This window comes from Nicotiana tabacum, chromosome 22 (genome assembly GCF_000715075.1).
Source record: "Nicotiana tabacum cultivar K326 chromosome 22, ASM71507v2, whole genome shotgun sequence".
In the NCBI taxonomy this organism is placed as follows: domain Eukaryota; kingdom Viridiplantae; phylum Streptophyta; class Magnoliopsida; order Solanales; family Solanaceae; genus Nicotiana; species Nicotiana tabacum.
The window spans coordinates 70,240,116-70,256,327 of NC_134101.1; the positions used below are offsets into that span (position 1 = coordinate 70,240,116).

A 16,212-nucleotide genomic window follows, 5' to 3' on the forward strand; every position below is an offset into this window, starting at 1 on the left:
ACGGGAAGGTTTCGGCAAGAATCGCGGATAGGGAGCATAAGGAATGATTCCGGGTAAAGATTTGTGACCTTGCACAAATATTTTGTTGATTCATTCATGGCAGGTCGAGAGAGTTTAGAGAGAAAAAGGAAAGAGAGGTGGCAGAGTCAATAGGAAATGATTCTAGGGTTTTTGGGAGGGGCTTGTTCTCTCTAGGGATAAGAATGAGAGACTGAACGGGAGCCGTTGGATCATTTGATCAGGCGCTCCGATTGCTTTGCGAGTTGGGTGTTTTAAAAATAATTTATGGACAAAATTTAACGGCCGTTGGATTGTTAGATTTGGACGGTGAGGATTAGATTTGGAGGTGTATTAAAAATAAGGAAAATGAAGTTAAAATTGTGGGCCGTTGATCTATGAGATGGACGACCCAGATAGTTTGTGTTTCTTTTGTGAGTGATTGGGATGGGGTGACGTGGCGAGGTCCAATTGGTCTAATGGGAGTGGCATGGATTGCAAACGTGGAGAGGGAGTGGTTATTTGGACGGGGTATTTTTCGGATTGGGCTTATTATTTGGGCCAAATAAATTTAAAAGATGACCATTTTTTATTCAATAGAGAATTTCAATTATATCCTTTAGCCATTTTAATCCCTTTTGAAATTAAATTACATGAACTTAATTATTTTCAATAAAATATAATAATATTATAATTATCATATACATTACTAACTATTGTAATTAATTATTTAAAAATACTTTATTTTTAGAATTTTAGCATTAATTTCAAATTATTAACATAGTAATCCAATTAATTAGAATTTAAAAAATAATTCATTGAATCAAATGTAAAGCCTATGTGATGTTTTATAAAACTAATTGGTAATCTACAAATAGCAAGCATGGTATAATTATAACATTGAATTATTAATTTTAAAACTACTAATACTAAATTAACCTTGTCAAAATAATTATTATTGATTGAAAATATTTTCAAATATTTAATGTAAACTATTAAGTATAAATAAATTAGTTTTAAAAGTGAGGGTAAAATTGACCCTCAACAGTGATGTCTGCACATATATGTAGCCAGGGGATATATGGCAGAGCAAAGCAAATACATGATGTAACGACCCAAAATCCATTAATCGTCGTGATGGCACCTAACACCGCTGTCAGGCAAGCCAACAATAGTTGATTAACTCGATTATTCATTTTAGTATTTTGAAATTAAAATTTTCCTTCAATTAAATAATCAGAAATAAAATTTATAGAGTAAATGATAATATTTTCCCAATTACAATACTGAACAACTCATAAGTACCCCCAAAATCCGGTATCACAAGTGCATGAGTATCAACTAGGAAGTAAAATAAAATACAACATCTGTCCAGAATACAAATTAGACGGAAAAAATACAAATAACCCTGGAGGAGACTCTGCTGGCTGCGGATCATAACCTGAAATGCAGCTCGCGGCAAGTCCCCGAAAAATATGCAGCAAGTGTAGTATGAGTAGTAAATCCACGTGTACCCAGTATATATCTAGCCTAACCCCGGAGGAGTAGTGACGAAGGGTCTACATCGACACTCACTAGTGGTCCAATAATATCAGGTACAGTAAGGAGGTGAACAAATATGAGGCAAAGTAAATAAATGAAATAAACAACTGTAAATCTGTGGTACAATTATCCTCCGTACAATAAACTCAAGCTCTTAATTACACACACACACACACACACACACACACACACACACACACACACACACACATATATATATATATATATATATATATATATATATATATATATATATATATATATATATCGTACAGAGCCAACGCAGCGAAAATTATACAAGGAACGTACCTTCAGCCATAGTTGTTCAAGTGTTGTAGAATCGCCTTGTAGAACTTTGACAAAAAACCTAGGAGCCTTCTAGCCTGTGCCTATCATTAGGATGTCAAACTGATGGAGTCACATGCGTATTTATAGGTAGGCTAGGGACTCTTAGGCTAATACTTTAGCCCTAGGAACTTCTCTATAAATTACGGTTGCCCTAGGGACTCCAAATAAAAGCTTTCTTTCAATAAAAAAAACTACCATATATGCATAACTATAGAATATTATCTGATATATTATTTATTTGGGAGACATGGTAATTAATTTATTACCTAATTAATGGGCCACACTAGAAGTTTCTAGAAGAGACACTAAATTTCTAACATTCACCCACTTGGCCCAAATATTAAAATATGATAATCCTGTATGAGAGAGAAACATAATAATATGGCCATAGACTTTATCACTCAACTAAACGTTATGCAACAATTACTTTAAATAGAACATATCATTACAGGAATCATGGCGGTCATGCTCTTAAACAAATAATTCGTTCCATGTATCAAAATGTACAATATGTTCCAATAAAGTATCAACAACTTTATGAATGAACTTAATATAAGTTATTTAGAGTCCAACTTTATTGATCCAATGATCACAAAATTATACTTAAAAAATCAAGTGTGCATTGTCATGTATATCAAAATAAACACTGGTTCAAACACTTCTTCAGTGGGTTCAAGTAAAGGAAGTTGATCTTCATGTGGCTCCTCAAGTGGTAGTGGCTCTTGAACTTGTTCTTATTAAGATAATTCATGAAAAATTTTCTGCCAACATTCAAGTTCCCAATATATAAAGGTACCACAGGTGGTTCCCTTATTTCTTCCAGTTCCACCTTTTGAGTCAAACCACTCTCACTTTCTTCATGCTCCTCAAGAAATTTAGCATTTCTAGCCTTAAAAAATTTAGGAGAATGAGAAGGACAATAAAGCCTAAATCCCTTAGAGTTAACCGTATAGCCAATAAAATAACCGCTTATTTTTATTTCATCCAACTTCTTTAGTTGCAGGTTATAAACCCTCACTTCAGTTGGACATCTCCAAGCGTGTAAATGGTTTAAACTTTGTTTCCGTTCTTTCCATACTCAAAAGGTGTCTTGGGGACATCCTTGGATGGAACCCTATTTTAAATATACACAGCGATTTTTAAGGCTTCACTCCATAAGGATAAAGGTAATTTTGATCTGCTTATCATGCTTATTACCATGTCCATTAATATCAGGTTTATTTTTTCTGCCACACCATTTTGTTGTGGTATTCTTGGCATGGTATATTGGGAAATTATACCTTCACTTTCAAGGAACTCAGCAAATGGACCCTTAACTTGTCCCTTATCTGTGTATCTACCATAATATTCTCCACCCCTATCAGATCTTATAATTTTGATCTGAGCACTACTTTGTTTCTCTATTTATGTTTTATAAACTTTAAAAGCATCACGTGCTTCTGATTTGTTAAACAAAAAATAAAGATACATATATCTTGAATAGTCATCAATAAATGAGATAAAATATCCTTCACCATTCAAGCAAGGAGTAGGAAAAGGTCCACATATGTTTGTATGTATGATCTCAAGCAATTGAGAACTCTTTTTGGCACCTTTGGTTGATTTGTTGACCTGCTTACCCTTTATGCGGTCCACACAAGTTCCAAAGTCAGAAAATCAAGAGCTTTTAGAACTCCATCATTAACCAACCTTTTGACTATATCAATAGAGATGTGTCCCAATCTCTTGTGCCAAAGACTTGATAAGTTTTCATTGATAATACATCACTTAATGCCAATTTCTTTGTCATACAAAGTTAAAATATTGCATTCAAATGTGAGGTCTAGCTCAAGTTTGTATAATTTCTATCAAATTTTCAAAACCAATAACTTTATTGTCTTTCAAAAGTTTCACAGAAAAATAATGAAAATTCTAATCATATCCACTAATTGATAGTCTTGAAAGAGAAATTAAATTTTTAGAATATTTTGGAACATAAAAAGTATTTTTCAAATCTAAGTGAAAATTATCCTTCAAAATGAGCCTATAAGTCCTCACGCTCATGTGAACGCGTCCTATTGCCAAAATAGACATATTGCTCATTTCCTATCAACTTCCTCTGAGTTAGAAAGCCCTACATGATTTTGGCAATGCGAATTGTAGCACCAGAATCAATCCACCATGTATTATCAGAAACATCGCTAAAATTAGATTCATAACATACAAAGGTAAAATTACCTTTCTTCTCTAGTCATTTCTTATATTTCAAGCAATCCTTCTTCCAGTGTCCCTTATTTCTTACAGAAACGGCAAGAATCTTTGTCAAAAGTACTTTTCTTCTTCATGGGAACACTTTTTCCCTTCTTTGCATTTTTCTTACCATGAGTCACCAATTAACACTTTTTAGGTATCTCATATTTCAACCTCTCTTCTTCTTGAACACACATGGTTAAAAGTTCATTGATTGACCATTTATCTTTATGTGTGTTGTAAGAAATCTTGAACATACTATATTCCGCAGGAAGTGAGTTGAGCATGAAATGCACAAGAAATGATTCTGACATATCAACATTAAGGGACTTGAGTTTAGCAGCAATGTCTTTCATCTCCATAATGTGCTCATGCACTGTACGACTTCTGTCCAAAGTCATACTTGAGAGCCTCTTCATAAGGATGCTCGCCAATGCCTTGTCACAACTTATAAATTGTTCATCAATTGCCTTCATATAAGCTTTGACCTTATTGCTATTAGGGATAGAACCCTAATGCTTTGGCTTATGTGGGCTTTTATGAGCATTAAACTTTAGGCGATTAGATCGCTCCCACCGCTCATAATTAGCCTTAGCCTCTGGCATACTTGATTCCCTGGGAATAGGTTGTTCTTCCACACGAAGTCCCAGGTCCAAATCCGAGCACCCTAAAGTGAGAATGATTTTCTTCTTCCATTCAGCATAATTGTCATCAGAAAGCATTGGAATTCGAGTATTCTCATTAAAAATAGCGGTAGGAAAAGCTGTAAAGACTGCTAAACAAGGATAAACACACATAAGCTATGAACTACAATCCATCAAAGGTGAATCGCATAAAATACTGATTCTAAGTAAACTATGGACCCTCCTGTGGGCAAGTGTTGCAACCCATGCATAAAATTTATTTTACTTAATTAGACTAGTAAACTAAAATACATAGAAATTTATCCGTACCTGTGGGTATAAGATAATTTTCAAACTTAAAGGTTTACTATCTCATTCCGGTTAATGTCACCAAAATAGTTACCTCTCCGTAGGGCCGGGTTACCATTGTAATGAGATAACTGGACTAAATAGATGTCATTATAATTTTTAATTTTAATCACTAAACTTTATGTGATTAAATAATTTAATTTATTTTATATCAAATACTCAAGATGTTGTGGCTACTCCTAAATACATGACATAAAAGAACACTCAAAAATAACATCTAAGAATAATTAAACTTAATAATCAATTTAAGCAAAATGTTAATGTATCTCAAAATAGGCCCACAAAGTATAGGCAGAATACCTATATATTGCCCCACAAGAAAAAATAAATTTTTATAATTAAACTATCTCCCTTAAGTAGTAGCAAGACTATTTGAAGATTCCACATCATATAATGAACTAACAAATTTGCAGAATGCATCATGATTCATGGTTAATTCGGGACTAGTTACGAAATGCAGTCATCCTTGTTATTTTCAAATTCAGATTTCTTTTTCAAAAGGGCAAAACTAGATATATTCAATCAAAGGCTTAACAGTTGTTAAAACTGAAAACAAAAGTCACTTAATTATCAAACCAATACTTGTCAAGTATTTACATAAACAGTAGGCTTTTCCATATATTATAAATTTGGCATTAACAGTACTATTGTTCGCATATAATAATTTTGACATAAGCCTTGAACTATATAGGAACAAAGATCTTTCGAAGTTGGCATGCTTGTTTTTGCCAAGTAATTTCATACTTACAGAGAAGGGAACAACTTTGAATTCCGTAACATATAGATTTTCATAAAATAATAGAACAGCCAAAGATTCTATTACTAAGTAATCTATTTTATCCTGTTTAATGCTTCAAGGAAATCCAAAAACACAATATATTGGCTATGACACAGTACACGATAGAATCAATTCATAGGCCAAAGAAATTAACATAGAAAATTTAACTGTGCCGCCGAAACTACTTCGTTAATGTGTCTATGAATTCCCTATCAATTATACAGTACTAAATCACCACTCAAATCAAATATGAGTCGTTTCAAAACACTAAACAACCGACTAAAGTCAAGCTTTGATACCACGATGTAGAATTTAAGTACATACTTAGAGCTATCGTAGCGAAAATTAATCAAGAAACGTACATTCAGCTTGTTCAAGTATTGTAGAATCGCCTAGTAAAACTTTGACAGAAAACCTAGGAGCCTTCTAGCATGTGCCTATCGTTAGGATGCCAGACTGATGGAGTCACATGCGTATTTATAGGTAGGCTATGGGCTCTTAGACTAATACTTTAGCCCTAGAAACTTCTCCATAAATTACGATTGCCCTAGGGACTCATAATAAAACGTTTCTTTCCACAAAAAAAAATTACCATATATGCATAACTATTAAATATTATATGTTATATTATTTACTTGGAAGACAAGGTAAATAATTTATTACCTAGAAGTCTCTAGGAGAGACACTAAATTTTTAACACTTGGTACTATATAGTACAATAATAGGAAAAATTTACTTCTTGGTCAAAGAATAAAAAAGGAGTCGATTAAAATAAACTAAGAATGTAGACAACATGATGAAATATTGACCATTATCAGTAATCTGCTAAAGTATATATAGTGTTTACTCTTCAAGTCGACACACATCGCAAACTTTCACCCTAAAAAAAAGAACAATCATAGGATATTTTCTAGCTGTTATGAAATAAAAGCAATTTAGTAAAACATGAACAAGAACAAGTTATGAAATAAAAGCAATTTAGTAAAACATGAACAAGAAATATAGATAGAGAGAAGGAAGAGTATTTCTTCTTCAATTGTGTATATTTTCCTATCTATTACAAGGCCTTTATATAGGCATAAAAAGTGAAGAAAAATATGTCATTGAATATGTCATTAAGCATAGAAATATGTCATTGAATATGTCATTAAGCATTTGAGAAGATCATGGAGGAAGAGTAGACATCCACCATAATTTGATTTTTCTTATAACACTCCCCCTTGGATGTCCATAGATAATGTGCCTCGTTAAAACCTTATTAAAAAAAAACCCTATTGGAAAACAAATCCTAGTGAAGGAAAAAGAGTACACATGTTTAGAAATATGCCTTTTGGTTGCCTCATTAAAAACCTTGCAAGGAAAACCCAGTGGGACAAAATCTTGTAAGGAAAAAAGAGTACAACACGTATTAACTCCCCCTGATGAGAGCATTCACATCCTTGATTCTTCGCATCCCAATCTTGGACACTAGTTTCTTGAAGGTCGACGTCGGTAGAGATTTGGTGAATAAATCAGCCATACTATCGCTTGAACGGATCTGTTGCACATTGATATCACCATTCTTTTGAAGATCATGCGTGAAAAATAACTCCGGTGAAATTTGCTTTGTCCTATCCCCTTTTATGAATCCTCCATTCAATTGGGCTATGCATGTTGCATTGTCTTCATACAAAATTGTAGGTAGTTTGTCACACTTCAAACCACATTTGTCTCGAATAAGGTATATTATAGACCTTAACCATACACATTCTCGACTTGCTTCATGAATAGCAATTATCTCAACATGATTAGATGAAATAGCTACGATTGATTACTTAGTCGATCGCCAAGATATGGCAGTGCCTCCATATGTAAACACATAGCCTGTTTGAGATCGAACCTTTTATGGGTCATATAAATACCCAGTATCGGCATAACCAACAAGATCAGGACTGCAATCATTGCCATAAAATAATCCCATATCGGTAGTCCCTTTTAGATACCGCAATATGTGTTTGATTTCATTCCAATGTCTCCTTGTAGGAGAAGAGTTATATCTTGTTAAGGCATTAACTGAAAAAGTTATGTCAGACATTGTAATGTTAGAAAGATACATTAGTACACTAATTGCACTAAGATATGGTACGTCGGGACCAAGAAACTCTTCATTATTTTCATGAGGTCGGAATGGATGTTCTTTATCCATATAAAATCGCTTTAAAATCATTTTAGTGTATGTTGATTGATGGACAAAAATTTCATCTTTCATATACTCAATTTATAGACCAAGACAAAATTTTGTCTTTCCAAGATCTTTCATTTCAAATTCTTTCTTTAAATAGTCTACTACTTTAGGAAGCTCTACTGCTTTAGGAAGCTCCCTAGGAGTTTCAATAATATTTAAATCATCAACATACACGGTTATTATAACAAATTTAGATCCAGATTTTTTTATAAAGACACAACGACAAATTGAATCATTCTTGTACCCTTCTTTCAACAGGTACTCACTCAGGCGATTATACCACATGCGTCCTGATTGTTTCAATCCGTATAAGAATTTTTGAAGCTTTATTTAATAAATTTCTTGAAAACCTTAATATGCTTCAGAACAATTTAAATCTTTCAATGATTTCCATTATACGCATATCACATTTTTCTTGTATTGCCAGATTAAAACCTGAAATGGCGACATCCACCACAAGAGAACATGTCTCTATATAATCAATGCCAGGATATTTACAAATCTTCTTGTGACACAAGTCGTCTTTATGTCTATCGACTTGACCTTTTTTTTCCGCACAAGAACACATTTATACCTCCACTGGCTTTATACTTTCAGGTGTTGGGACTATCCGTCCAACTTCATATTTTTCAGGTAAAATCTATTTTTATTGCGTATTTTTTATTTGGCCAATCATTTATCTGTCCAAATTTCATGACAGATTTGAACTCAAGATCCTCGTCAATATTAATAATATTGAGCGCTACATTATATTAACAATATCGTCGACGATCATTTTATATCGGTTCTACTATTACCCAATAAAGATATAACTTATTGAGATCTCTTTATCTTATTATTTTCAGGTACCTGCGCCTCTCACATGAGGTCTTATGAAGTGTTATGTCGTGGTGCTCTTCTAGAGCACTTGCCTCCTTATTATGACCATCTTGAATATTTGCTCATCTCCTTCTTCAAGGAGTTTTATCTTTGGAACCGATTAGTCTCTTATGCTTTATGCATGCCATGGACTCTATTCATTATGAACTTTATTTTATTTGGACCATTAGCAGCTGAATATGACATTTAGCTTTGGGTCAGCAAATACGCCTGGCAATATTTTGCAAATGAATTATCACTTGAACTTCAAGTTCACATTTTCTCGTACGAGGATCTCGATGTACTCATAATAATTCATTACATGCATTACTTTTTCAGCTGCCCATTTTCTCCCCTATTCTTGGGATCACCAACACATATCCCTAGCCTTGTTTGGGGATCTATCTTTGTGCATTGTGGTGGAACAATTAAATCATATAACACATTCATATTTCTAGATGGAAATTATTTGGTTCCTGACCCTGAACCGATTGTGATAGGGAGAACTTATCATAACTTGGCTAGATGCGTATAAGTGTTGTTGTATATTAAATAATACATCACATACCAAATTTTATTTTTGGCAGTTTTGTTCTCATAACCAATGGTTTAGATATAATTGGAGGCATACAATTTCTGCTAAACCAACTTGGATTTAAACCAGTATTATCAAGATAAATCATCATAATTTATATTCTGGAACTGTGCTCTAATAATTTGAGCAATCAATCTTGCAAAAGCCAAACTGCAAGTTGATAACAAATGTACATATTACCATGGAATAGATGCATCTATTAAAATCATATAATAGTAAACGATTCACATGGAAGGTGACTGGGCCCATATATTTATCACCTTTTATTCGTTCCAGAAATTAAGGGATTCAATCCCAACCTTAACTGGTATATCATGAGAATAAGCAGCACAATTGTTGAAGAATCTTATATTTCTTCAATATATGCCAATATAATTTTTAATTAATTTTTCGCATCATAATTGAACCGAGATGGTCAACCGGTCATGCCAACTAATATTTATTTCAGTAAACCTCTAGTTTACTTGTGGCTTGTGATTGCATCATCATGATTATACTTGTGTAGTACAAATAGAAGAAAAGGCAGGTAACCTTTCATATTTACCCGGTATGATTATAGTAATATAAAGCTATTCAATCTTCTTTTCATTTATAGTCTCAATATGCCAACCACTTTGGCTAATATATTTATAAATCAAAATATTTCTTTTGAGACTTACTACAATATTAATGTTATGAACAATTTGATTCATCCTGGTAGTAATAAATTAGTTCTTTCAGAGCTTTTAACTGATTTTGTACTACAAGATCTTTTGTCACACCATCCATATAATGAATGTCTCCTTCACAAAGAGAATCATATCATAATAATTGTCATGTTCAAAATTATCATAAGCAAAATAATTTCTTGCTTTAATTTTGCTTTTAATAACTTTCATAAGGCATGACAAAATATTTTTGGCGTATCACATGTATGCGACCAATGATATATTCATTATCTTTTTTTGTCTCAAACCTCCCTTAGAGGTGAGTTGTGGTATGTATCCAATCATGCATTGCATGTCTTTATTCATTACTTTTATTACATACTGCTACATTCATCTTCAGGAATGAGTCTACATTCTCAATGCTTATTATAAGTCACATTCTCTTAAAAAAAAATAGAGTATAATTATTGTGACATGCTTTATAAATTTTTCATACCATTTTGATGGTAAATATTTCCTTCACCTTTTTGAAGGATTACATCGAGAACCCTTATTGTTTTCCTTTTATAGTTACCATAATGAAGACAAATTATTATTTCGTCCCTTGCCATCTCTTCGTACATTCATACAGTCATGAAAAATTATTTTGTCGTCTTTCAAACTTATCATATATTGTTGCCACATTCGCTTCACTGAATGAAGCATATCAAGCAAGGCGGATTCATGATTCTTTCATTGATACTATGCATTGTGACTTAAATCCAATGCCTTACCCATATAAAGGCATGTTAGGCAAAATGTGTTGAGACTCAAACCCAACTCTTATCATTATAGTGCACCAGAACTTAAATATGTCTTCACTAGTTGCATAATAGGCCAAAGTACAAGATTAAATTATCAATCTTGTGGTCAGAAACATAAACAAAATTAGTTATAATAAGATTTAAAAATATAACCACTTTTTAAGGTTGTAGGGCGAAAACGTTTTATTTCTTCTAAGTGTTATCACTTTTAGATTTACGTGAATTCAAATAGAAGTGCATTTAAATTAATACTAGATAATCTGCTAGAACACTTACCAATTTTGTAAATGATAAACCAAATCAATAAAGTAAGAATAAAGACTAGGACTTGGAAGCATATATATAATTCCTGTAGTACTTCCAGTATCTACATATGCGATCCAATTCATATCATAATATATGGATTATAGATAATAGTAAAAGGCTAAGATTAACTGTAAATCAGAATATCTATTATGCTTACAACTATCCTGCCACAATATTATGTTTATTTATGTATGCATTTAACCAACTATGCAGGAATAGTACCGATTTAGTCCTATTCATTAAATATTACCATAGTAACATTCATCTTAGCGTGAAAAGAGTAAAGGGCACATTGGTTGTCTGATATCTGCGCAAATATATGTAAGCACTATTCAGCACGTTAAATATAAGTTAAAGAATTGAGTAGAGAGTACCTGTTTCAAAACTTAATTACAAAATATATATTCATGCATTTTGATTTGGTTTATGAATAGATCCCTTGAAGGATAGTCAAACGATAACTAAAAATTCATATCAGACGTCAAGAAAGAATAAGCAAAAACTATACTTACCAATGCAGGGCTCGCACACTTTCAAGCTATAACAAAATGGAAATAAAATACTGAAAGCTTATTGTGAGTTATCATGGAAAAATAGAAAAATTTTGAGATTAGTGGAAGATAAAAATAAAAATATGAATAAGCTAGAAAGATGAAAACTTATCTTGTATTAGTATCCAGCCCATTGGCTTCTATCTTTATTTTGTTTGATAGCCACATAATTGTTGGTATAAGGATAGCAAACACAAAGCACAGTCTATGCCTATATGGAGGTGTACGAAAATGGGAGCACAGTCGTACTGATAACGTGTTATGAAATAAAAGCAATTTAGTAAAACATGAACAAGAACAAGAACAAGTTATGAAATAAAAGCAATTTAGTAAAACATGAACAAGAAATATAGATAGAGAGAAGGAAGAGTATTTCTTATTCAATTGTGTGTATTTTTCTATCTATTATAAGGCCTTTATATAGGCATAAAAAGTGAAGAAAAATATGTCATTGAATATGTCATTAAGCATAGAAATATGTCATTGAATATGTCATTAAGTATTTGAGAAGATCATGGAGGAAGAATAGACATCCACCATAATTTGATTTTTCTTATAACACTCCCCCTTGGATGTCCATAGATAATGTGCCTCGTTAAAACCTTATTAGGAAAATATCCTAGTGAAGGAAAAAGAGTATACATGTTTAGAAATACGCCTTTTGGTTGTCTCGTTAAAAACCTTGCAAGGAAAACCCAGTGGGACAAAACCTTATAAGAAATATTCCAATTTTCATTTCTTCTAAAAATTGTGTATAGTTAAACTAAAACATTTGATTTGTCATAGCGAGGTATTGTACAAAAATGTAAGACGCGGATGTAAGTTTTAACCGATTAAGACGTGGATTTAAGTTTTAACAATTGTCCTAATTTTATGTGGATCTTGTTGATAGGAGTAGGACATGTAATTTAAGAAAGGCTTAATACATATTTTGATCTTCGAAATTACCGAAATTCATTTGACACACCCTTACTTCACAATTAAAATCTTTATACACCACTTTCTTTTTTCCGAATCGTGTTTAAAACAAGATGCAGCTTGAGACTGTCCTTACTGCTTGTCATTCACAAAAGCAGTGTGTATTAGAGAAGATTGGAAAAATCTTTGGTATGTATAAGTTTTCCCTTAAAATAAAGATGTGTTGAAAGGCTTTTGGTACAAGTTGAGAGCGCAACGTATTAAACCAAAAAAAAAAAAATGGAACTTTTGACATATTTTAATGTATATGTACTATAAAACACCAAAAGCATCTTTAGATTGGGGTCTAAACAAACAATGTCAACCCCTAAAACTACGGGTTTCAATGAATATTTAAAAATCGACTAAAACGATCGAACCGTACCGTACCGAATCAATTTTTAGGTTTCTTTTAATAAATCATAGATTTTTATATATTTCTCTAACCTACCGATAATTAGAATAAGCTTTTTATTTTATGAAAATAAATCGAAAAAATATCAAACCGTACCGAATAAATTTACATGTAAAAAATATATTTATATATAAGTTTAAAAATAATAAAGCTTTAAATTTTTCCGTGGGACTTGGAATTATGAACACAATTACAAGTCAAAAAGTAATTAAAATCAAAATCCTAATTTCCAACCTATTAGCTACTCATGTTAAAACTAAACTATTTCCAGCATATTTACTAGCAAGACAGAAGTATTCTAGCGATTATGAGTAACAAAGTACAATGTATTGAATACGTTTTATTTCGTATGATTTAGATTATCTTTTTGAATTTAATCTTCTCTAGACTTTATTCTTGAGTCCCAACTTGGTTAATATCTTTCCACTTGTGTGATTTATATTTTTTTTGTCTTTGCTTAGTATCTTTTATGCTATTATAAAATAGTTAATGAATATATACTCTAACCATCTTTCATGTTCTTAATCCATCATCCTTTAAATAGTAAAAATATAAAGAGAGTTTTGCTAAATCCTATAAAAGTACCTATGTTATTGCATTATACTTCTACTACTTTTACATGATATTTAGAAAAATATCAAAAATTAACCGAACCGTACCGATACCGATATTATTGGTTCGATTTTGAAAAATTTAATTTTAATTATACATAATAAAATAATCGAAAAATTAATATGATACTAAATTTATAAAATAACCTAGCGAACCGAACTATGGATACCCCTGTCTAGAATCCGAGAGACCATCTCAGTAAAGCCAAAAGAGAATGTAAATATTTACTAGTACTTAAAATGTCAAATTTCTTAGGACCGAATAAAAAGAAAACAGTGGTATACAAATAGGGACAGCAGGTTCGCTGAATAAATAATGAAAACAATCTAATTATTATCAGTGACAGCGAAGCAAACAGTGATTTCTGCTCCGTCGTGTCGCCGGCGATAAATAAAGGGATCAATCACAGACTTTTGTCCAATTCGAAGCCCAAGAACCAGCTAAAAATGGAGAGTCTATTTCGATCAGTGACCGGCGCGAACCCTAATCCCTCAGATTACGAGGAAATCGAATTCTGGTCAAACCCTGAGCGAACCGGGTGGCTCACGAAGCAAGGCGAATACATCAGGACCTGGCGCCGTCGATGGTTCATTCTTAAACAAGGCAAGCTTCTCTGGTTCAAAGACCCTTCGTCCGTCACACGCGCCGCCATTCCGCGTGGAGTGGTTTCAGTTGCCGAGTGCCTCACTGTTAAAGGCGCTGAAGATGTAATCAATAAGCCTTTTGCCTTTGAGCTCTCCACTAGTCGTGATACTATGTACTTCATCGCCGATTCTGAGAAGGAGAAAGAGGAATGGATTAATTCCATTGGCCGATCGATTGTTCAGCACTCGCGGTCTGTTACCGATTCCGAGGTTGTTGATTATGATAGCAGGCCGTAGTTATATATGTGAGGTGCATGTCCTATAATCGTTTGAACTGTTTTTTCTATTTCTCTTTTTTCATGTTGTATTTTGCAGACTCTTTAGCATTTGAAGATTTTGTTTCGTTGTATGAAAGTTTATGTTCCCTGAAAACGTTTTCTTTTCGCATCTGTAGGATTAATCAATTGATTTTCTTACCAAAGTTTCTTAATTTCATTGGTAATTTGGATATAGCAAACTCGAATAGAGCTTAAATATATACAGAGGATTCATAGAGCCGACCACAACTATGTCTGTGGATTGAGGTGTAGTTGATTGATTAGGTTAATGGATTTTCATTCCTAAGGTTCGTCTTTCCTCTGTTAGGATTTGTTGGATGACTTGAAATGAATGCTAATTGCTCATGTATGATGCATGAAAATGTGAAACTTTGGAAGTTTGCTTCAGTGCGACCCGTTGGTTAATCTGAAAGGTAGTTCATTTCAATAGTAGATGAAAAAGTACCTTCATGACTGTGGGTTTCTGTTTCTAAGCTATCCTTATGAAGTGTGTGGTCACATAAACTAAAGTTGCCATTGAAAAAGGGAAACTTGCAGACCACTGCTCTATCAGAGAAGGAAATGATGATATTAAAACGAAGAGCAAAGTGATTCATCAATTACTTTCATGTGAAGCAAAAGATCTGTAGATTCAGGCTCTATTCTTTCTTCAATCTTCATTGGTATGGCTGCGGCCTGACTGTTACAACTTCTTCCAGGTCTGAGAAACTTTTCTCTTATAGCTTGTATTCCCAGTTCTACACGTGTAACATCCGTTCTATCCCTTGGCAATTGTTCCATAAAGACTCCAATATCTAGTGTAGTTATCCCGTTTAGACCAGAAACTTTTTAACTGTTCTTTTCCCCTGTTTTTAGAAAAGTTTTGAATAACAAAACAAAAGTCTTTGGCCTTTAAAACAACCTTCAGACTTCTGTTCAGAACAGAACTTCTAAAAGACATCTATCAAAATACAAATTTGTTCTTTGGAAAACTTATTAAAAAGACATCCAACAAATTTACTCCAAAAATTGCCCAAAACTGAAAATTGTCATTTCAATTCTGGCTGTTGGTACTGGAACTCTCTGGCGTGCAGTTCATGCATTCTTTGAATAGCGTAGATTGGTCCTTGATTTGCAGCCCCTGATCTGGGAATGCCATTATGTTTTGAGGATCAAATCATCTTAACTGGTCAAACAGCTGGTGCTGCCCCTGTAAACATATCCAGTAAAAATGATTTCACTGTTACACATCCCTTATGTTTATTCCTCAGCACCTATTCCGTACTCTGGAGATTTGGAAAACCATCACTAGATTTCATACAACTGAATGAACTGCTGAATTTGGACGTAAGATTTAGATAACTCGTTGAAAGAAGAAAATGTTGAGCTCTTTTTCTTTCTTTATTTTTTCCTTATTAAGTTAGAGCTACACTGCAGGCTTATTGACAGTAAAGGCA

General features: G+C 33.0%; 1 protein-coding gene across 1 annotated transcript; it reads left to right on the forward strand.

Moving 5' to 3' along the window:
* The first annotated feature begins 14,300 nt into the window (after nucleotides 1–14,300).
* LOC107787436 (pleckstrin homology domain-containing protein 1) lies at nucleotides 14,301–14,822 on the forward strand. The gene is made up of 2 exons (XM_075242930.1): nucleotides 14,301–14,708; nucleotides 14,814–14,822. The coding sequence occupies exons 1-2, from the start codon at nucleotides 14,301–14,303 to the stop codon at nucleotides 14,820–14,822; spliced, it is 417 nt and encodes a 138-aa protein (XP_075099031.1).
* The last annotated feature ends 1,390 nt before the right edge of the window (nucleotides 14,823–16,212 follow it).

Excerpts from the sequence above, each read along its gene's own strand:
- LOC107787436 (XM_075242930.1), top strand. The coding sequence starts at position 14,301 with ATGGAGAGTCTATTTCGATCAGTGACCGGCGCGAACCCTAATCCCTCA.